At 45.0% G+C, this 24,243-nt stretch overlaps 1 protein-coding gene across 2 annotated transcripts in view; it reads right to left on the minus strand.

Moving 5' to 3' along the window:
* Positions 1-6,707: 6,707 nt before the first annotated feature.
* Positions 6,708-24,243, minus strand: part of PPAT (phosphoribosyl pyrophosphate amidotransferase) — a 71,629-nt gene continuing 54,093 nt past the window's right edge. For both annotated transcript variants that reach the window (XM_085897001.1, XM_085897002.1), the window contains exons 10-11: positions 13,862-13,982; positions 6,708-8,689 (exon numbers count right to left, since the gene is read on the minus strand). In XM_085897001.1, the coding sequence (XP_085753127.1) occupies positions 8,472-8,689; positions 13,862-13,982 (339 nt within the window). In that variant the 3' untranslated portion in view covers positions 6,708-8,471. The remainder of the gene's footprint in view (positions 8,690-13,861; positions 13,983-24,243) is intronic.

A 24,243-nucleotide genomic window follows, 5' to 3' on the forward strand; every position in this document is an offset into this window, starting at 1 on the left:
ATTGATGTCACGTGATCTGGCAGCCAAATTGGATTGAGCGTAAAACTTTTTTTTTAAAAATCCTTTCTCTTGAACCGCTTAATCAATCGACATGAAACTTCAAAATTACGATCTAGTAGTGATGGGGAATTTTTTTTTAAGGTTCAACCACATCGGGTGATCCGGCAGCCAGAATTATTTAATTTATATCATATGGGTATTTTGGGGGGGATATTTATTTATTGGAATAAGGCTCACTTGGCTGTGTCTGGATGGGTTTGAGGGTAGAGGAGTAGCAGCTGAAATGTGAATCTTATCCAGGTTCCTCCTGATGACTCCATCTTTGCTTTTTGCTTGTTCGGATTCCTTCTGATTACTCCAATGCAGGACTGTCCTTATTTGGTCTTCCATTTGATTTGAATTCAATTTATTTTAATGGCATTCTGAATTAAATTGAATAATAATAAACGTCAGGACTCAGGTTCAGGTGTCCGATCAAAGTGGGACATCTTGGTACCTGGTCATCACTGCCAGCAGTTATGAAGTGGCAGTTCTAGTTATGTCTCTTATTTTATTACACAACACACCACATGGAACAAGTCCTGGTGAGGGTCTGCAATCTCTGATTGCTCTTTTTCTTGTTTTATTTTGAGGTCACATGACCCAATCCAAGATGGCGGCCATAGATTGGTTAACTCTACAACGTTCATCAACGTGTATGTACCAAAGTTTGTTCATGGCATTAAAAGAAAAAATCGGGCCCTAAGGGGGTCTACGGGGGTTTCCCCCCAAATAGGTATTTGCTTTCTTCTCAGAAACAACACACACACACACACACACACACACACACACACACACACACACACACACACAATTCTGATGAAACTTGACTACAACCTTCTTTACCCATGGTGTCCCAAAGTTTGTTCATGACATTAGAAAAATCAGGCTCTGAGGGGGTGTAAGGGGGGTTGCTCCCCAAAATAGGTATTTGCTTTCTTCTCGGAAACTACAGATGCAATTCCAATGAAACTTGACCATAACCATCATGAACCGTGACCTACCAAAGTTTGTTCATATCATGAAAAAAAAATCAGTGTATAAGGGTGTCTATGGGGGCATTGCCCCCCCAAAATAAGTATTTGCTTTCTTCTCAGAAACTACATACACAATTTCAATGAAACCTGACCACCACCTTCATCACCCATGATGTACGAACGTGTGCTAACGCTAATTTAAAAAATTGTGGTCAAAGGGGATTTACGGGGGGGGGGGAGAGTGGGGTGGGGTGAGAAGGTTTCTCCCCAAAATATGTATTTGCACTAACATTGGTTCATTGGTACATTTTGCTGATTCCATCGCACGTTGAGTTCCTCCTCAGTATCATTATTCTTCCAAGTGAGCGCCCAGGGGTATTGCCCCTATTTTTGATGTTGTCGCATGTTTGCAGCTTTCATGTGTCCATACTTTTCAACCCATTTGCAAAATATTGGCAGTCCAGGTGAGCTTGCAGACCTTGGAACATTTGCAGGATATGAACTCAGGGATTACATCCAGAGCAAGAGACCATGTCATCCAGCAAATTACAAGGTGGCCATCCTCCTCACTCCAACCGTGACCATCTGCAGGACTCGGAATTCTGGAAGAATTCTCCAGACTGCGGCGCCACACAGCGGCTTGGTAGTTCACTCTCAAAGCATGTTGGTATCAGCCATCCAGACATGGGGGCAGCTGTCCAGACTCCGCGTCTCCCCTGTTTGCCGCAAGCAATTGATATTGCAGCTCGTTGACCTCACAGATTTTTGACCTGGCTGAGTGCAGGTGACACGCGAAGTCCTGAAAGACACTGAACATATTTGTTGACACTGACCAATCCTTTCCCAACTTCAAGTGTCTTGATATTCTTTGTTGTTCTGTACCAGCTTCAAACCCTTCAACTTGCTTCGGCCTCCAAATGCACTTACTGCATCGCATCCGGTAAATGAGTGGATTTGTGGCAATGTTTCCCAGACATTCTGACCAGCTGCACCAGCCACCTTGCCCATGTCAATAAATCTCTTTGCCATTTTTGGTTCCACACTTGATGTACATGTGACAATCAAGGTCACTGTCCAGAGCTGGGGAGATGATGAAGACGTCCTTGTCTTCTTAGACAATAATTACTGAGTTGGATTCTGGTGCGGCATGTTTTGACTGCTTCCTCCTGAGTAGAACTCAAAGCTTCAACCTCAGTGGCAGCAGTACTTGTCAGTTTGAAGCATTTGCTTTGACATGTAACATACATGATCTGATCATGAAGCTTCATGCTAAGCTGTAGCTTTTGCTTATGTTGTGAGAGCAATCTGATGAAATTGGGTTTGCTCTCAGATGATGGCAAAAGACACCTCCACTGTTTAACCTTGTGATCAGCAGCAATATTGCCGGAGAGTACACCCGTGCTGGACCCACGGTTTACCATCTCTGCATTTTTCATGGAATTGTCTTGGTTTATTTAAATTCACTTTATAGTGCCTAAGCTTTTGTAGCTATGTGAAAGGTAATGTTAAATTATCCCAGACCCCATTCTTTAGTGGGTGGAGGGAGAGTGTTTTAGCGACAACAAAAACATATATATATAATTTATTTTTTGTAAAAAACAAAATTTGACAAACATGATTAAAACAGCCCTCGGTAATTCCGTGTAGCCCTGCTAGTACAGTATGTAGCCTATAGTTCCTTCCTTTTGGTTGTTGCTGCAACCTCCTGTTGCGATTGTCTTTTTTTCGTTTTTAATTATAACCTTTTAAAAATTTTTTATTAATATTTAATTATTAATATATAATATATATATATATAATATAATATAATATATAAATATATAATATTTAACTAATTATAATTATTTAATTATAATATAATTATAATTTTAATAAATTTGTTCTGAACTTGGAATCCTTTCAACACATTTGGTCTACATATTAGAACAACAAGCTCGAATGAGCCAAGATCCTCGTCCTCTTAATGATGACGTCATAAAAACGAATATGACGTCATTGTGATGTATCAGGTTTGCGATAAATTATCTGTGCTAATGCCCGGCTTGATTCCCGCAAACAAAATTCAAACAGCTTGCCTAGTTTCGGAGATAATGGTATAGGCGATTTCAATTAGCTGCGATATTATGACTTCAACTTTTTTTTCTCGGAAGAATTTCCAAAATCGGAGATGGTTACTGCCTGCGCGTGGGCTTTCTGCATATACATGGCAAGTTTCACGAAGATCCGATGAAAACTGTGGGTTGTGAAACAAAAAGTCAAAAAATAGGAATGACGTCATAAAAATTCATATGACGTCATAGTGATGTATCATCATATGTGCGGTAATTCATCTCTGCTAATGCCCTGTTCCATTCCCGCAAACAGAATTTAAAAAGCTTGCCTAGTTTCGGAGATAATTTTTAGGCGATTTCCATTAGCGGAGATATTTTGACGTCATAACTTTTTTTCTAGGAGGAATTTTCAAAATTGGAGATGGTTACTGCCTGCGCAGGTTATTTTACATATATACGCCAAGTTTCAGGAAGTTTCTATAAAAACTGTAGGTTGTGAAACAAAAAAGTCCACAAAAACAACAACGTGAGTCAGACTTAGAGATCCTCCACGAGGATCTAAAAACGCAGCTACAGAAATGGTCCAACTTGAGCCACATCGAAAAACGAGAATGGCACTCGAAAGAGCACGGACCTCGCCAGGCTGAACAGTTTACATTTTGTAACCCGATGACAGGCCGGTTCTGAATCCGGACCTCAGCCAAAATCTAATCGGCTTGTTCTTGTCACCGAACCAACTCATCCACCTCATTTTGTCATCACCTGTCCATAACTTTTTGAGATATATCCTGTTCACAGCCAAACAGACAATTAGGGGTGAAAACACAACCTCTGTCCACCTTCAGTAGTGGAAGTAAAAAAATTACAAGAGTAGAGAATACAGAAGACTACAAGGAATAGCATTTGAAGCAGGTTGAAGAAAATCATATTGATGAAAAATTGTAAGGGAGATGCAACACCATCTTAAAGCTGGACCTTATAACCTATAATTTCTCTTTACAAAAGTTAGAATTTGAAGATGTACCGTATAAACACTCAAACTGGTAATCTAATTTAATTCCCCTGAATAACATGTATACATTGCCGGCAGAAAGAACCTCTTGACTTTTTCACAATTTATTGTCAAAGCCTGAATTTAAAATGGATTAAATTATAAAAAAAAAAAATTGTCACTGATCTGCACAAAATACCCCACAATGGAAAAATGGAATCTTTTCTTATTTTTTTCAGAAATTTTTACAAATTAACTAAAAATGAAAAGCTGAAATGTCTTGTGTCGATAAGTATTCAACCCCTTTGCTGTGACACTCCTAATTGAGCTCAGGTGCATCCAGTTTCCTTTGATCGTCCTTGAGATGTCTCCACAACTCTACCTGTGGCCAATTCACCTGATTGGACATGATTTAGAAAGAAACGCACCTTTCTATGCAAGGTCCCACAGTAGACGGTGCATGTTAGAGCAGAAACTCCACCTTGAAGTCCAAGTAACTGCTCGTAGAACTCAGAGATAGAATTGTGAGGAGGCATAGATCTGGGGAAGGGTATAAAACAATTTCTAGAGTGTTGAAAGTTTCCAAAAGCACAGTGAGCTCCATCATTAGGAATTGGAAAGAAGATGGAACGACCCAGACTCTTCCTTGAGCTGGCCATCCGAACAAACTACGCAACCGGTCAAGAAAGACTTTAGTCAGGAGATTACCAAGAACTGACAGAGAGTCAGGAGATGGAACAAAGTTCATGATGTAAAATATCTAACAATTTCGCACCGAGGAAAAGTATACCACAAGAAGATTTCCCACCTTTTGCCTTCCGTGTGTTGCTCTGCCAAGTTTGGCCTCAGATTGGAGCGATCCTTGGGGTTTTTTAAAATGGTAAAGAACAGTTAACTTTTTCTTCTTCTTCTTCGATCTCCTTCGTCTTCTTGCGTATGGCAGCTTGACTGCCAGGTAGCTATCATTTGGTTGGGGCACAACGATGCCGCTGATGCTGTGCCCCTATACCAGTGCACTGGTACTCACTGCGCCGACCTCAGGATGACACGCTGAGTCAACCCCATCTGGTGTTAATTCAGCGGCCAATGGGGCTCAAACTCAGGACCCTAAGATCCAAAGCCAGCCACCTTAACCACTAAGCCAAAACTATGTATGAATTTGGTAAACTTGATGATCTTCAAGAGTAGCAATGGCTCCTGGTATGATGGGTGATGTTGGTCAGACCAGTCAACATAATATTTTATTTGTAACTAGCAAATACAAATTTCTCTTTTTGTATAACATTTCCATTCCCGACACAGGTAAAAATTTCCATTGAACGGTATGATTGTAACCTTAACAAGTCTGAAGACGACGATGGTTCACGAGCGGTATTTGACGATGGAGATTGTTTCAGAAGTCAAGGATGAGACGATGTGATAATTTTTGACCAAGTTATAAAAATGATCAACATGATGTGGTACGAGTGACAGGTTATTAGCTGCAAAATGTCGAAAACCCGGTTTCGTTCAACAACTTTCAAAATTTGACCTTTGCATGACCTTTAAAGGTCACAAAACAATGTTGTGGACATTAAAATAAGGAAACAGGATACGTGCTATAGCTTACTGGAGTTAGTTCGTCGAAGAAGGTCGAAAACCCGGATTGATTCCCACAACTTTGAAACTATGACCTTTGTGAACTTTAAAGGTCAAATGTCAAGGATTATGACCTTTGGTGCAAAACATCCTCTGGAACAATATAATGTCATATAGGCTATATGGCATTTCGCACTCCTCGGATTATCCATACTTTGATGAAATCAGCGTAAAAACAAACTTGAAGGGGGCGCCACGGGCAAGGTGTTCGAGATAGAGAAAAATGGTTTCAAGACTTTAGGTGGGGAATGACCTCAAGATTATGCATAAAAAATATTGTCATCTGAGCTCTCAAAGTTTGGGCGGTCATATGATTTTTATCTCAAAATTCGAAATTTTCTAAGTTCGTGACCTTGTGAACTTGACCTTGTGACCTTGACCTTGGGACGAAAATGAAAAATCGAGCTCCGTGGGGCTATGCAGGTGCAATTGGGCTAACCAAATACCGAAACCCCTGCCAGATTCGACAAACCCCTCGGAGAAGAAATTTTTTTATGTCAAAATTCGCGATTTTCTAAGTTTGTGACCTTGACCTTGGGACGAAAATGAAAAATCGAGCTCCGTGGGGCTATGCAGGTCCCATTGGGCTAACCAAATACTGAAACCCCTGTCAGATTCGACAAAACTCCGAAGACAAGATGCAAATTGAAATCGGCTACCCCCTAAAAACACGTTTTTTGGGCGTGGCTCTGCCCATAATGGGCGCACCACGCCCATTTTCAGGAAAACACAACTACATCATGATATAAACCTCCCACCAAAATTTTGTCAGGATCGGATCAAAACCCACGGAGCTATGCTCGGGACAGACAGACAGACAGACAGACAGACAGACAGACAGACACACACCAATAACGAATATAGTGGTCACTTATTTTTTTCGTGAAAATATTTTTTCGTGAACCAATAGTTTACTCAATTTTGTACTGTATTCCCAGATATTGATTATTGTTTTTTTTCAAGATTGCTGTGTGTGCAAAGATCAGACAACAAAGCAGAAAAACAGTAAAAAAAACAAAAACAAAAACGTTTTATTCTTTTTTTTTTTTTTTTACTTTAACAAACAAAACCATGAAAAATATTGTACGGAAGTATTAAAGCATCAGAAGACAGAGAACATGAAAATCATTCAACTTTTTTTCATATTTCCCTCTTGATTTTACAAGAATACAAAGCACGAGGTAGCTGAGTAAGGCAAAATACTGCTTGTTCTGAAGGCACAAAATTCAGACTTTGTTATTCAAAGAAACCCTTGGGAATTTTCAGTTGGAGACCAACGATGAAAAGGCCAAATCAAACCAATCCAATTTTGCTTAATCGAGGATGCTAAACAAACTGCATTCAAATTGTATTTTTGAAGGGGGACACATGATAATAATCAGGTGTACATAGCTGCTTGGACAGTCAATTGCGACATCACAAATATGTGGTTTGAACATCACCGAGTATATAAATATCTCAGGTATCATGCTATATGAACATTGCAATGTAGGCCTGAGAAAATAAAACGTTTTCTCCATAATGTATTGCAGAAGTAATGTTAGTTCTATCAAACAAGGTAATTCATTGCCCGAACCTCATCTCATCATTATGGTACATGAAAATAATAATGAACATCTCACTTTATCAGATATCTTGTAAACCACAGTGAGATGAGAGGCTGCAGATAATTATTCAACTTTTATAAAACAAAAGCAAGTCTCACTCGCATAACAAAGGTGAACAACTTTTTTTTTTTGATACTATTCTACTTTACAACAAATGAATGAATTACCTCTTACTAAAGATGAAATCATCCCAATTGTTCTGGAGTACTTTTGTTAGGGTTTGCTCAAAGTTAAATTCAGATCCTACATCCTCCAGATTACAATGCAAGTTTTATTTCCAACAGTATTATAATTTTTAATATACGTCTTTGCAATGTAACATTTCGAACTAAAAAGTTACATGATCAAATGCCAGATGTGGGGTCAAAGGGTGCAAATTCAAGTTCATGCATATACAAGGCTGTAGGTTGTACAGACATATGCAAGGTAAACGCCTGCACGGATATGCTACATATAAAACATGGAATGGGAAGAGGGGTAGTTTGGAAAAAAAAAAAGAAAAGAAAAAAGAATTCCAAGGAAGGGGTAAAGGAGAACAGCAGGAAGAGAAAACATGTATGGAAAATATAAGTAAGGGATTGTGGGTACAAAAAAACATGGGGAGGGAAGGGGGAGGGGCATCAACATGCTACCATTATCATATACTTAATACGTAGAATGCAAAATTGTCCGAAAAACCTAATAAAAGCATGAAGTTAGACAAGGACACCGAGTCGGACCTATACCTGGTCAGGGCCCACCTTCTTAAGAGGGAGGCAGAGGTCATATTTTCATGTCCACCTTGTGCCCTTTAAGAATAGAGGATTTGACTTTAAGCTTCCCGATGCCTAGGCTCATCCCTTCTCATGAAAACTGGCATCATCATAAAATGTTCCAGACGATAAACCCAGAGGCAGAAGTTAGTTTTTTTTTTTTTAAAAACTTTTTTTTTTGAAAGCTTGAATAAACCATGTTAAATAAGTAATGTTATCATGCTGTAACTGAGCAAACATTCCAAAAAGGACAAAAAATCAAAACTTGCAGAAACAAATATGGCACATCTGGTGTTTACATTTTTGACTTGGAATGGTAACTGCTGTAGTGTATGTTGAATGACATTTGTGTGCTATATCATTGATAATATGGACCAGCTTCATCAGCTTTTTATTTGGCGAGCCAGACAAGCCTTTCACCACTCCAGCGGCAATGGGTAGCAACCGGTGAGGCAAGCAGTGCAATGACCAGAACTTGATCCACCAATAGTTTGGCGACACATACTTTCTCCATCCCGTGCTCCATTCATCACCGTGCTCATCTTCTTGCCCAGATCACGGTTATGGCAACCGACATCATTGCTCACAGCCTGTACCAGACCTTGGACGGATAGATACTGCACACTATCAGCACCTTGGGAGGAACATTGCGAGAAATAAACAAAAACAAAACCCATTAAAATTACAGGTACAGGAGAGCAGAGTATATAAGAAGGAGCATCATTAAAATAAAATAAAAAAAGTCTTCAAATTGAACCCCTGAGAAGTAAACTGGGCTGTCCCACATTCAGGGCTCCATCGAGTTAAATATCACCAAAGTCCTATTTCAAGAGCAACACACCGTTGATGTTGATAGCAATTTTCATCGAAACATTTCAATCCGATACAGATCCTTGTGCATTGGTAGTTAGCCTGACAGGATAGCTCAGAGGAAGTGCATCACAAATCAGGGTAACATCTCCACATTTTTAACCTATTTACTTCAGTACATGCTTTACACTGCGCGAGTAGATAATTAATTTGCTGGTGAAGTTTCACGTATTTTGGGGTGATTTCTCCACTCCAATAGTCAAAAAGTTAAAGACAGATTCAGATGAAATTCAGTGGACAGGTTGCGTGTGTGACGAGGACAAATTTCTTTGATTTCAGTGAAGATCCGGATCCGGATAGTCGAATTTTTTAAGTCATTCTTCATCATTGAGAGGTCAGGTCAGGTATGGGAGCATGTGCCAGAACAGCGCGTCGCTGCGTCCACTTTCCGCCGGTACTCCAGGGGCCTCCGTCTGGCCATCCCCCAGGCAGATGCCAGGCCCATCCCCATCTCCTTGAGATGATGGTCAACCTGCTGCAACCATGAGGCACGTGGTCGACCCACTGGCCTCCTCCACTCATGAGACTCCCTCGCTGAGAGAATCTGGTGAGCAGGATCAGCGTCAGGAAAACGAGCCACATGTCCATACAGCCGCAGCTGACGCTCACGGACTATGCAGGTAACAAATCTCATCCGAGTCTCTCTCAGCAACCGCTCGTTGGACACAAAATCCGACCAGCGATAGCCAAGGATTCTCCGAAGAGACCTGGTACCAAAGGAATTAAGTCTCCGTCTCAGATCCTTGGTCAAAGTCCAAGTCTCGCACCCATAGAGCAAGACTGGAAGTACCAAGGACCTGAAGACTCGGACTTTCGTCCTCCCGCACAGGTACCGGCAGCGCCACACCCCATGATCCAGTGAATCCATGACTCCCCAGGCCCGACCCAGACGTCTATTGACCTCCGGCTCACAACCAGCGGAGACATGAATATCACTGCCAAGGTAAGTGAATCTATCCACGACCTCAACATCCTCACCACAAACAGACACAGACAAGACAGCAGCATCCAAGATGTCACCGAAAGCCTGGATCTTTGTTTTGACCCAAGAAATCCGTAATCCCAACGGCTCCGACTCCTCATTCAGCACCTCGAGGGCCCCCAAGAGGATGTCTAAAGTCTCCGCAAAGATGACTGCATCATCTGCAAAATCAAGGTCCGAGATCTTGACATTGCCAAACGATGCACCGCAACTTGATCTCTCCGACATCCTCCCAAAAATCCAGTCCATACAAGTGCTGAAAAGTGTGGGGGCAAGTACACATCCCTGACGAACTCCAGTAACAACTGGAAATAAGTCAGAGGCGGTACCACCACACTTCACAGCACTCTCAGTACCAGAGTAGAGTTCAGACATCAGATCGATCAGTTTCGGTGGCACCCCACGAAGACCAAGAATCCTCCAGAGGACATCCCGATTCACTGAATCGAACGCTTTACAGAGATCAACATAGGCTGCAAGCAGCCCCTGCCGAAACTCTCGTCTGCGTTCGGTGAGGACACGAAGTGCAAGGATACGGTCAATCGTTGACCTCTTTGGTGTAAAGCCTGACTGCTCTGGACGCTGGTGCTCAAGCAGATGATGGCGAACCCTATCAAGAATTATCCGAGCAAAGACCTTGCCCGGCACTTAGAGCAGCGTCACCCCTCGGTAGTTGTTGCAGTCTTGGCGATCACCCTTCCCTTTCCAGAGAGGGACAACAAGGCCCCTCTTCCAGTCAGTTGGGATGATGCCTGTGTTCCAGGCAGAGCACAAAACTGCATGCAACGACGCGAGTGCAGCATTTCCACCAGCCTTGAGAAGTTCGGCATGGATGCCACAGATCCCTGGAGCTTTGCCCCGTTTCAACTGGTTCACCGCAGCCCGTGTTTCCACAAGCGATGGTGGACCACAGTTGATTCGAGGGTCAGCAACAGGGATTGTAACACCCTTGACGTCCAACTCGACAGCTGGGGGATCAGCCTGGTACAACCGCTCAAAGTAACCGGCCCAGCGGGCCTTCACTTCAGACTCCTCTGTCAAGAGCCTACCACTCTCTGCTCGAACTGCAGTGCTCCGAGGGATGGGCTTGGATGAACGTAATGCGCGAATTCCCCTGTAAGCGGGACGAGAATCACCTGTCCATAGGTGATGCTCTACCCCCTCACAGATTCCTCGCACGTAGGCCTCCTTGTCCACCCTCAGTGCACGTACAGTTTTACGCCTCAGCTCCCTGAACAGCTCAGCTCTGCCATTCAGCCTGGCCCTGCGACTCTGGTCAATGGTATCCAGTGTCCCTTGAGAGACAAAATTCTTCTTTGCCCTGCGGTGAACTCCAAGGCATCCACCGGCAACATCAAGGACGGTGGTCTTGAAGGTGCTCCACAACTCTTCAGGACCCCCCAAAGCACCCAGACCCCCCAAGTGTCCACTCAGCCTGTTCGCAAACTCCTCAGCTACTCTCTCATCCCTGAGCTTGGCAACATCCAGCCTAGGCTGGGATGGTACCATTCTCCAGGATTTAAGGTGCAGCTTTAGAGTTGCTACAACAAGCCTGTGGTCAGTATTGAGGAACTGAGCACTCCGGTAGACCCTGCAGTTCTGGATCATCCTCCAACGACCGTCAATGAGGACATGGTCAATCTCCTTTGCCACACCGCCAGCGTTGGAATACCAAGTCCAGCGATGAGCTTGCGGGCGCTGAAACCATGAACCAGCCACCCTAAGTCCATGACTTCTTGCAAAGTCAAGGAACTTAGTGCTATTCTGGTTCATAGTTCCTGACCCATGGGGACCAACACACACCTCATAACCATCCCTATCAGTTCCAGTCGATGCATTGAAATCCCCCAAGACTAGAAGTGTATCTCGTCTGGGGCACTGATCAACCACAGACTCGAGTGTGGCGTAGAATGTGTCCTTCACGGTAAGATCACTCGCCTCAGTCAGAGCATAAATAGAGACCAGGGAAATGACACCTAAGGAGTGACGAATCCTTAATCTCATAATACGCTCGTTGACCGGTGTTACCTTAATTATCATTGGGGTCAGCTTATTGGACACAGCTACAGCAACTCCTTGGGTATGGTAACCATCAGAGCGACCAGACCAATAGTAGGTGTAACCACCCACCATTATCTCGCCGCAATCCGGTCTCCGAACCTCAGAGAGAGCTGCAATCCCGATGTCCAAACGCTTGAGCTCAGATGATAACAGAGACAGGTGATCATCCTCTCTTAGGGATAGGACATTCCAGGCACCCACCCGAAGGGACCGCCTCAGGTTAACCCAAGGAGACCGCCGTCTGGTGGACGACACCTCAGCACCACTCCGACACACTCTCCCGCAATCTGACCCAGGGATGTTACCCCGTGGTTTCCCTCCTATCATCAAAGATTGGGGGTCCCGAAGGCTTTGCCCCAATCCCATCATCCGGTGAGCTGCCCTGCGAAGGGAAGCTGCACAGGACGTACTCCCACGGAGTGGGTTTTCAGATTTTTTTGCGTTTTTGCGTTTTGCGGAATGAAGGGTTTTACGGTGGCCGGAGTGCAAATCCTGCCACCAACCTCCTAATAAGAAGTAACCCAACTGCAGGAGGACGTCCGCAGACACAGTTGGGCACTAGATATGGATGGCCGTTGGCTCACAAGGAGCTCCTCCGCCCTTTGACAGGTTTTGTTTTTAATCCTGCTGGGTGTCCATATCCAAACACCCTCCTCACCAGAAAACCTGGTGGGGGAGACGGTTTAGTCGCCGACAACCCGACCATGGAACAGGTTAGTACAGGTTTACATGGTACCTGTAGCAGGTCACAGATCGAACCTGACCTGACAAAGAGATGGGGCCAATAACTATATGTAGCACGATATCTCAAAAAGTTGTGGGCGGATTAGGACAAAACTTGGTTGGATGAGTTAGTTAGATGACAAGACCAAGCTGATTAAATTTTGTTTCAGGTCCGGATTCCAATTGGACCCATCAGTGGGTGACAAAGCGTAAACTGTTCAGCCTGATGGAGGTATGCGCTCAATCGAGTGCCGTTCTAGATACACATTTGCTACAAATAAGGCTGGTCAAGGATGTCTATCAATAGCCTACTCTATCAATGTGGCACAGACAGTGGTTTGTCTGTTTTACTGTACATTACATTGAGCGGTCCAATCTAGTTTTGATTTCTGACCGAATATAAACCGTTGTCTTTTTTTGTTTTACTGGTCTAGTGTGTTGCATCGGTGTTTCATCCTTCTGTTAAACCAACTAACCAATCTGCGAGCCATTGGTGGTCGAGCTTTAAAAAAAAAAACGAGTAGCTCAAGATGTTCCAGTATTTTCCATTATGCAAATATCCCATTAAACTGCCATAGCAATTTAGTCGGGTTTTTGTGCAGTGGAAAATATCCCCCTTGGGAATTGCACAAAATGAGATCCCATTATGGGTGGTGGTTGGGTAGACTGTGCACGCTGAAGGTCCATCCTGGACACTGCACCAACCTACATTCTCTCTGCAGGGCATATTTTAACGAGATCGCCCGATCATCCCTCACCCATAAGTGTCATACATCTTTTTGGTGGGGGTCCATCCAGAATAGGGCTTCAGTAGCCCAACATTACTTATCAAGGGAAGGATTTCAGACTGGGTCAAAGCTACACCAAATTTGAATTGTAATTGTGCAGCATTTGTACAATGGCTAGCCAAATTTAAAATTCTAACCTTGACCTTGGGTTAGCATTGCATCAGTCTCATAGCTGAGTCACTCGAAAGACATTATGCAACCAGCAGCGAGGCACTAAACAAATTTGAGAACATTTGACGTTGCATGGAAATATGAATTGAAAATAAAATCTCAGATCTCTTTTCTCAAAACTTCATCATGTACGACTACTGGTTCACTTCTCAGGAGCTAATTCCGAGGCTGATATTCTTAAAACACAAGCATACACCTTGGATGCACTTACCAAGGAAGGTGGCGATGTCTTCAAACTCAGGACTGTTGGCAATAAGTTCCTCCCGCGTAGGAATATTAATGCCCATGTAGCAAGGGAAACGGACTGGCGGAGATGCCACACGGATATGGACCTGGAGAAATGACATGTCTGTTGTTTAGTTGCCCTTTATTCCAGATAGTTTTCCTCACTTGTACTCTTACATCACTCGTGAAAATCTAATCACACATGATCAATCTTTAACTTATCCTCCTCTTCCTCTCGACAAGGGCTTCCACCAACAACTTTCACCTATTTCTCCATGTGCTCCACACATGGACAGCACGACTCAACCAATCCTCCCATTCACGCCATTCCACCTCCATCCAAACTGATAACATATGAGGGTGTATATAGTGGACAAAAAAAAAGGGAAACACCTGGGTAAATGAGGAACACCGAGTATATTGAAAGCAACGGCTTCCGCACAGGTGTGGCCCAGGTGCTAATTCAGCAAATAACATCCTGGCATGTTTAGGGTCATGTATAAAAATGCTGCACAGGCCTGGTTGCCTATAATTATGGCTAGCATGGCTGCAAGAGAAACTCACCCAGCTTTTGCTCCCTATTTTGCAGCTTGTTAGCTTTATGTTTGCCCTGCATGCTTTTATCCCCCCCCTCCCCGGCCCCTCCCCGGCCCCCTCCCCAAATCGTGTCTTTTTGTTTATCTTGTACTTTTTGTCCTGCCTTTTTGTTAGTCTTTCCCTTCCCGCTTTTCCTGGCCTTCCTCATCTCTCGTAGGTCTTGCCCACGAAGCAGGAAGGGAGCCTCGCGCTTCCTTATTTGACTTCCCTCCACACCCCTCCCCCCTCTATTCTGGTGTTGTCCCCACCCTCCCCAGGACCCCCGAATGGTGAGCAAAGTATAATTTTGCTCACAGTGTGGTCAGTTGGGACATGTGAGAGAGCACTGCACCACCCAGTCGCAGTGCAACCTATGTGGTGTACCAGGTCACACCTTCCGCTCATGCCCGCCGAGCTATTCAAGCAAGAGGTGTGCATCTACGGGTGGGGGTGAAGGTGTCTCCCCAGGATAAAGTCTGGTCGTGCCTATGCCTGCTAAGTCGTCCTCCCCCTTCCCCAGCCCCCCTCCCCTCCCAGTAATGTCAGATGAGGGTAGGATGGAGGAGGGGGAGGAAGAGAAAGAGGAGGGAGAGAAGGGAGCAGAAGGAAGGTGTGAAGGAAAGAAAGAAGGAGGGGTAAGCAGGGACCTGGATGTGGTTACGCCAGGTGCTGGGATCATGGAGGTGGGAGAGAAAGACTCTATTACAGGAGAAGTGGTTGCTCCGGGGCAGACGGACCATCCTCCACTCAAGAGACCCCACCACCGGAGGTCGAAGGAGCCGGCCCGTCCTCTGGTTATGAGGACATTGACCCAGGCGATTGGGAGGTGAAAAAGCACCAGAGGAGGGGCCGAGACAAAGGGGGAGGCTCTCCATGACAAGGCCCCATTGGCGGTCTACAAGAAAATCCTGCAGGTAAAACCACTGGAGGGGTCCAAAACCTCTTGTAAGGACTGCCCATCCCGGGTTGGGAGGGAATTGTTGAGGGAAGATATTGCAAGGTGGCCGTCTACTCCCAACCTCCATCCCCTCCCTGACCCCCTATTCATTCCCGTTCCCCTCGGAGAAAGCACCTACCCCCTCACACTTCAACCTCCCCCGCCCCCGTCCCGGGAGTGGCCGAGGCTATGGAGATCCACAAGGTGGACTTTCATTTTTGATTTTCTTTGATTATCGTTCCACCTCGTCTTGTTTTTGAAACACGGTTAAGGTCTTAGTTTTGATTATTGTCTTGATTCATTGCTATTGATTTAGTTTGATTATTGTTTTGATTGTTGGCCTTTTGGTTTTCCCCTGACTGAGAGTTGATTTTTAAAATTATTATGATGATTTTTTTTTGAATAAAAAAAGGCTTCGGCCATTAAACTAATTGACTTCGAGTGGTGATTGATGGGGCATGTTTGGCAGGAGCTTCAGTAACAAAGACAGCTCAACTTTCTGATGTTTCACGAGCAACTGTGTTTGAGGTGACGTCACAATGGAACTTCGAGGGAAAGACATCATCAGCCAAGGGCAACAGTGGGCAGAAGTGCATACTCCAGAATCGTGATGTCCGTGCATTAATTTGAAGTACAAGTCAAAGCAGGCTAGCAACTGCACATCAATTGACTGCAAATTTCAACCTGGGGTGAAAGCATTCAGTTTCATCCAAAATGGTCCCGAGAGCTCGGATACCATCGTGAGGCTGTAGTGCACAAACTGCTCATCACACCTGGAAATTCACGTCTGCGAGTCCAGTGGTGCAAAGAGTACAGGCAATGGACTACTGAGTCGTGGGAGAAATGTGATGTGGTCAGATGAATCATCCTTCACCATGTTCTTGACAAAAGGACGAGTGCACATGTGGCGCCAACCTAATAACTCCACAACCCTGAGTGATTGGTTCCAACAGTGAAGGGTTCTGGTAGTTCTGCAATGTTGCGGGGTGCATTTTCCTTGCATGGTTTGGGTGCATTAATTCCCTTGGAAGGCAAGGTCAATGCCAATTGCTATTTAATGGTACCGAGTGATCATCTTCACCCCATGTAGCAGCTTTTCCTTCCCGCTGGGAGGGGTGTTTTCCAGGATGACAGTGCCGCCATTCAGAGCATGTGTGGTCACCCAATGATTTGATGAGCATAACACTGATGTAATTCATACGTCATGGCCTTCTCAATCACCAGATCTGAACCCAATCAAGCATTTAGGGGATATTCTGTAACGACACTCGAGACAGCGTTTTCCACCTCCATTAACAGTTGCGAGTTGACTCTTGTGAAAGAATGGTGCCGCATCCCTCCTGCAGAATTCCAGATGCTGGAGGACTCTATACCAAGGCACATACAGGCCGTAAGTTGTGGCTCAACGCCCTATTAAGTGACGTTACATTGGTGTTTCCATTTTTTTTGTCCACTACTTGTAGTTTTACAAAACCGTCGCTCCTCAAGGCAAATGCACACAACACGTAGTGGTCCCCAGGCAGTTATTTAATTTGTATTCATTCTCATTAGCCCTTCCCTCATGTCTACTGGATATATGGGACAAAATGCGTTATGAGGGCTTTCAGTTAGGTCTTTAATTCCATTCTCTATTCCTTGATATATTTTATTCACTTTACTTCACACACATGATGTCTCCTTCATGCAAGCATGCATGCCACAGACCTCACATTAACAGAGAGCTTCATCAGCATATTCTGCCAAATCCACGATGAAACCACATGCCATTTCCCAATGGACACTTCATTTCAACTTTCGCCATACACGGACCCCAACGCTGCAACATTCCTGCAACCACCATAACGTCTTCCCAAAATTCCCAATGACATCGGACCACAACTCCAGCTCGCCTACACTCACCTTTGACGCCACAATCTCGACGGCCACCATCACCATCACAAACTCGCCACACTGCAACCACTACACGATACCACTGCTGTCATCGCTCAACCACATTTGTCATCAATGACCATCATCGCCCTTCGGGACCAGCAGAGACGAGGAGGCACGCTCATGAGCAGGGTGCGCGATAACCTCATGCTGTTCTGGGAGCTCTGTCATGTGTCAAAGTGTGGAGCAAATGGGGCCATTTTCAGTGGGAAATACTTGCTGGGAAGGGGCCAACACAGTGCTTCGAGTCCACATGCCAATGAGGGTGTGGGGAAACACCCATCGCTCCACCTGTTCCGCTCTCAAGCACCACCCCCGCTGGAAAATTATAAAAGAGAGCTCTGATCTGGCCCACCCTCTTATTCTCTTCCTTTTCCAGCCATTCTCTCATCTGGTCCGGTCTTCCTTGTTTCTGGAGTCACAGAGCAGTGGAACAGAAAGCCCGATACCAGACCGAGCGCCACCCGAGTCTGTTAAACAATTACATGTACGGACCTCTTTACGCTCATGTTACGTCCATTCCTCTCACACATTTTTTTCCTTTCTTGTGAAACCCTCTGACATCTTTACACCTTCATCTCTGCCTCGTCTGCCAATCATTCACAACTCCCCATAGACATCCCCAGTTTTCTTCCCTCCTCCCCCCTCCTAAGAAACTGGGTTTACGCTGGTCCGTCGGCCACGCCAGGTACCATCGGGGTCGTTTACACCTCGTACCTTCTCTTACCTTTCTCACTGTTCTAATTTCCTCGTGTGTGTGTGTGTGTGTGTGTCTGATAGCACATGTAATATGATAAGATAGTAGAAGTTTGTATTGGGTCAGATCTGATCTGTGTCTTTGTCTTGTAAATACTTGCATTTATTTTGCCGCACCTCATCAATCCTTGCTTTCCCCTGTTGGACCTTTTGGTTTTGTGATTAAAAAAAAACTTTCATTGTTCAACATGCCTTTCCTCACCCTCACTTTATAAATAAATTGCCCTCAGTGACAATGTACCCAGTTCGTCCTCTCTTTTCCTCCATTAGTTCAGCACAGTCTGCACGCAGCTAGCTGAGAATTTTTACCCCACCATTTGGCTCTTGTTAGCCGGTGCATACTTTGCAGCACATGATATGGTAATTTTATGCATCGAGGGCACGAAACTCCCTTGTTGTGGTCAATCTACCAGAAACGGTAACATGCGAAGTAGTTTAACCCTGCCAGAATTGGTAGTACCAATCAGCGCTCGTGGTTATCTGTGCCCAGCAGCCTCAGGACCGGGCATTCGGGAGGGACCTGAATACAATATATACAAATTGTTGTGGGCCGGCGGGGTAGGGTGAGAAGACCATGAGGTGGGGGAAGCTACGGCGATTCCTACCAGACTCCCCGGAATTGTCGGCCATCGCTCACGGATAATTCCGTGACGCAGCGGGTCGCTTAACCGACCGTGGACGCCAATAACTCAACCGCGTGACCTTGGGTCCTCCCGCCTATGGAATCGGGTTACCTAATGAACCACGCGGTTTAACCACCGGGGAATCACGCCCTCGGTATGCCTTGTCCGAACCAGATCACTCTACCGGATCGGATCACCTTTCTGGATCGGATGCAGCCGAGCGACACTGCCAAGGACGTACCGGCTAAAGTAGGAATGGATCGTTGGGAATAAAGACCAGGCTAAACTTGGATTCGGACCATGCTGGACCAATGGGGGAAAAGACAAAAATGAGCTGGAAACATTTCTAATGATGATTATTTATTTACAGCAAGCGAGGAAAAGCATTTGGCACAACAAAGGTTTATTGGGTATGTAACGCAGGGAAAGAGGAGAGGGGTGTGGGGGGGGGGGTGACAATTATACAAGCAACTTACTAAAGAAGACACAGTGCAGATTTGACGTGAGATTATTCACAGTAACAACAATAAAAGATCTTCTGCATGCTTACTTAACAGACAGGCACCAGCACACTCAGAGACACACACAGAAAAAGAAACCCCAATGAAAAGAAGGACACTTGCAGCCAGGGAGGGAGGGGGTTGAGGTTATATTATTCGGTACCTGGGTGTTTTGGTGGGAGGGATGCTCAGTGGTGCGGCACCCAACAATAGCCGTGTTGTTCTGACCACAGCCGCACGTGTGGAGATCGTGTTCCGAACAGGAGGAGCTTGAGTGGAGAAGAGAGGAGTCCAGAGGGCGAGGGCGGAACAGTAGGCTGGACCAGGCAGGAGGCTTGGTCGAGAAGCAGGAAGCGAGGTCGTGTGGGCAGAGACGAGGAATAAAAGGCGGGCCATCGAGGCAAGACGTGGGTGGATTCGAGGACAGGAGACAGCATGAAACACACACACTCCCCTACACAGAGGATTTCTCCGTGTTTTATAGATCCCGGAGGTCGGGGGAGGGGCCATGCCGAATCCGACGTCATCGCCTGAGTCAGCATTCCGACTGGCCCCGACCCCTCACGTGTTCCACCATCCTGGGTCGGGTTTCGGCCAGACGCCGGAATAGCCCGCCCATCTGGGTGCAAAAGCGTAGGTGACACGCCGCACATGTCTGGCCTCGGGTAGATGGTGGAAGCTCAAAGCGCCAGTCTGCTCCATAGTGCACGTTGCGATTTTGCCTCAGAAGTTATCGTTGGGGAGGGTACCGTGGGTTGTCATGCTGTGGCAAGCGAGACGAGGGGCAAGCGAGGCAGATTTACTTCAGGAGTGAAAAGAGGAAGAGTGGGAAATGGAATGGAGGGGAAAATGATTTAATAATCCTAACTAATAGCCCATCGCAACGCACTCCCTTGTCCTCCCACTACACAAAAGGTAGGGGTCTATCTGCACGTATATTAAGTGGCATAACTGACTCGGGACAACTATCTGTTGTATGCATGCGGTTCCGAGTACCGCAACAATATATAAATATATATTGTTATGAATTTCTGGTCCGCCCGGCGTGCGATCGGCCACGTAACTCCAATCGCGACCGCCTCGCCCACCGGAACGGACAATTCAGTCGTGACCCTCCGTGGAACTACCGCCAGGAGCTAGTCACGGGTGGGTCTTTCGACCACACCACAATCGTGCCAATCGGCCACCCGCGCAGGATAGGGTTGTTCGCCAAACTCGACCTACCTATATAAGTACCTGCGCGGGTAGTTAACCGGGCGATCGTACCTCGCCGCTGGCCGGCCTAGGACACGAACCGCTTAAGCGGTCCGTTCCGTGCTTCAGTGATAACCGAGCGGTGTTATCGCCGGCCCCGACGGACGTGATTATTTATCGGGTGCTTACACCCTTCTACCAATTCCTTCCCTGATGCAAGATGGAACTTTCAAACAAAGGAAAGGACGCAACGAAACGGGGAACAGTTCGACAAGTACATTTATTCCACACTCAGACAAGTCAAGCACATATTCACAGCCATACAGTAGGAATGTAATTTACAAGCAAGCAAGCAAGAACTACAACCGAATAAAGCAAATGTTTATTTACATGCACTTAAACAGTTTCTACTTTACAAGACAACGCCACAGCACGCATTCACGCGAAAGCAAAGGAAAGACCCCCTCAACGGCAAGGGAGTCAGACTGGGCCCGTGGGCCTAATGCACGTGGAACCTGGATGAGCGGCCAGGTCCATGAGACCGAAGGGTCTTACCCGCGCCCTCGTGGTGCGATGGCGGGCAAGCCGCAATGTCAGCGTAACTGCGCCTGGCTTCGTGCCCCTGGCGTGGTCGGCGAGCTCTCTCCGGCGCTCCCCGTCTGCTTCGAGCTCCGTCTCCCGACTCGACTGTCCCGCAGACACTGCAGACTTGACTTCTTCTGCTGACACTCCGCCGCTGTCACTCCACTGCTCCCACTTGGTTCTCTACCGACGTACTGCGCACCGTGACTTCCACTTGATTTCCCGTCCCGAGCTGCGCCGTGCTCGCGCCTATGTAGGGAGGGGCGTATATGTAAATTTCTGGATCACAGCGGGTTCGGTGGCGGGGCTATGCCACCCGATGCTCAGTCATTGGATGGATGAAAAGGGGGCGTGAAGCCTTCCTGATCCGCTTTTCGGGGCGAAAGGAACGCATTCACATCCCATGGCATGACATGTGGTAGAAAGGCGGAGGTGGTGGGAGTTTGGTTGTTGGCGGGCATCGTTTGAGAATGGCGGTGAAGCGATGTTTGCGGGATGGAATTGTGGAGGTAAAGAGGCGAAGGTGGCGGTGTTTGAGTTGTTGGCGGGCGTCGTTTGAGAATGGCGGTGAAGCAATGTTTGCAGGATGGAGTTGTGGAGGTAAAGAGGCGAAGGTGGCGGTGTTTGAGTTGTTGGGGGTTTATTGGTCCAAAATAACGATAGAGAAAAGAAAAACGGCTAACTCAAAGGATCACAGCCCTGTGAACATGGAAATTCCCTCGAAACAACGGTGGGGAAATCTAACTACACAATTACTTATCATCATAACTGATCGAAGGACCCTTTATGGTGTATTGCGAATTTCCACAGCCGTAACAATATATATATATATATATATATATATATATATATATATATATATATATATATATATATATATATATATATATATATATATATATATATATATATATTCTCTTATAATACCAAGCTTGCACACTAAAAACTCGGCTCGCCATCACACGATACCTATGAAATTGCTGTGGCACTTAGCGGACATGCCGACAATGTTTGGGAAGTCTTGGCGTTCCATAGTACCATTTGCATTTTGCACAATGCGTATTTTTGTTATTCCCCGTGTACGGTCTGTCGTCTGCTACCAGCTATGTTGTACTGCTATCCCGTGCATGTGCACAGGTATCGCTAGTATATATATATATATATATATATATATATATTTTAGACTATGCCTTTGAGGTGAATAGGACATCATGCACCAATATAATAGCTCCCATGAATGTGCTAAATTCAATATGTCAATGTTTAGAAACATTCAAAGAAATCTACATAAGGATAATTGGTTTGAGTGTGCGTGTCAGTGGGCAATTAGTACAACTCGCTGAAGTGCTGCCTATGATGGGCAATAAAAACAAGAAGTCCCCATAAATACCATAAATATTCTGTCTCAGCTCATACAACCACGTTCTATGATGGTTGCATGACTTCATAAGTTTCAAATTAAATCTTTTGTGTGAACATATATCTTTACAATTGAATTCTAACTTAAGTTTCTCGAAAAAGTCATGTAATCATTTAATTTATAAGAAGATGCAATCCCTTGAGTTTTGTCTCTGCACACACCACCATTATAGTATGATGACAAGTCTGAAGACGACGATGGTTCACGAGCGGTATTTGACGATGTAGATTGTTTCAAAAGTCAAGGATGAAACAATGTGATAATGTTTGACCAAGTTATAAAAATGATCAACATGATGTGGTACGAGTGACGGGTTATTAGCAGCAAAATGTCGAAAACCCGGTTTCGTTCAACAACTTTAAAAATTTGACCTTTGCATAACCTTTAAAGGTCACAAAACAAGGTTGTGGACATTAAAATAAGGGAACGGGATACGTGCTATAGCTTCATGGAGTTAGTTAGTCGAAGGTCAAAAACCCGGTTCGATTCCCACAATTTAAAAAATTTGACCTTTGTGAACTTTAAAGGTCAAAGGTCAAGGATTATGACCTTTGGTGCAAAACTTCCTCTGGAACATTCCAGGAACAATATAATGTCATATATGCTATATGGCATTTCACACTCCTCGGATTATCCATACTTTGATGAAATCAGCGTAAAAACAAACTTGAAGGGGGCGCCACGGGCAAGGTGTTCGAGATAGTGAAAAACGGTTTCAAGACTTTAGGTGGGGAATGACCTCAAGATTATGCATAAAAAATATTGTCATCCTAGCTCTCAAAGTTTGGACGGTCGTCTGATTTTTGTCAAAATTCGATATTTTCTAAGTTCATGACCTTGTGACCTTGACCTTGAGACCTTAACCTTGGGACTAAAATGAAAAATCGAGCTCTGTGGGGCTATGCAGGTCCCATTGGGCTAACCAAATACTGAAACCCCTGCCAGATTTGACAAACCCCCTAGGAGAAGATGCAAATTGAAATCGGCTACCCCCTAAAAACACAATTCGCAATTTTCTAAGTTCGTGACCTTGTGGCCTTGACCTTGGGATGAAAATGAAAAATCGAGCTCCGTGGGGCTATGCAGGTCCCATTGGGCTAACCAAATACCAAAACCCCTGTCAGATTCGACAAAACCCCGAGGAGAAGATGCAAATTGAAATCGGCTACCCCCTAAAAACACATTTTTTGGGCGTGGCTCCGCCCATAATGGGCGGACCACGCCCATTTTCAGGAAAACACAAATGGATCATGATATAAACCTCCCACCAAAATTGTCAGGATCGGATCAAAACCCACGGAGCTATGCTCGGGACAGACAGACATACAGACATACAGACAGACAGGCAGAGACAGACAGACAGACAACAATAACGAATATAGTGGTCACTTATATTTTTCGTGAAATTTTTTTTTCGTGAATAAATATCATTGTAAACTAGAAGGGCACTCGGTAGAGCGCATACCTCCGTCACATAATGTTTGATCCAAGAGAACATATCGGGCCCAATACATTTTTGAAATATCATGCTATATAATCGTTTTTGGCCCCATCTCTCAATCGTGAAGAATTACTTTAAAAATTATATAATTATCGTATCCAGATCTGGATTAGGATCTTCACCAAAACTGAATCAATTTGTCCTTGAAACACACCAAACATATCCACAACTCTTTGAGATATCGTCCTCCATATTGATTTAGCCCTATCTCTCAATGGTGAAGAATCACTTAAAAAAATTTCAAGAAAGTGGATCCGGATCTTCACCAAAATCTAATCAGTTTGACCTTGTCACACACCTAACCTGCCCACCAAAGTTCATCTGGATTAATCCTCAACTTTTTGAGATAT

Source organism: Eptatretus burgeri, chromosome 10 (assembly GCF_056783735.1).
Source record: "Eptatretus burgeri isolate ZD-2024b chromosome 10, Ebu_testis_v1, whole genome shotgun sequence".
In the NCBI taxonomy this organism is placed as follows: domain Eukaryota; kingdom Metazoa; phylum Chordata; class Myxini; order Myxiniformes; family Myxinidae; genus Eptatretus; species Eptatretus burgeri.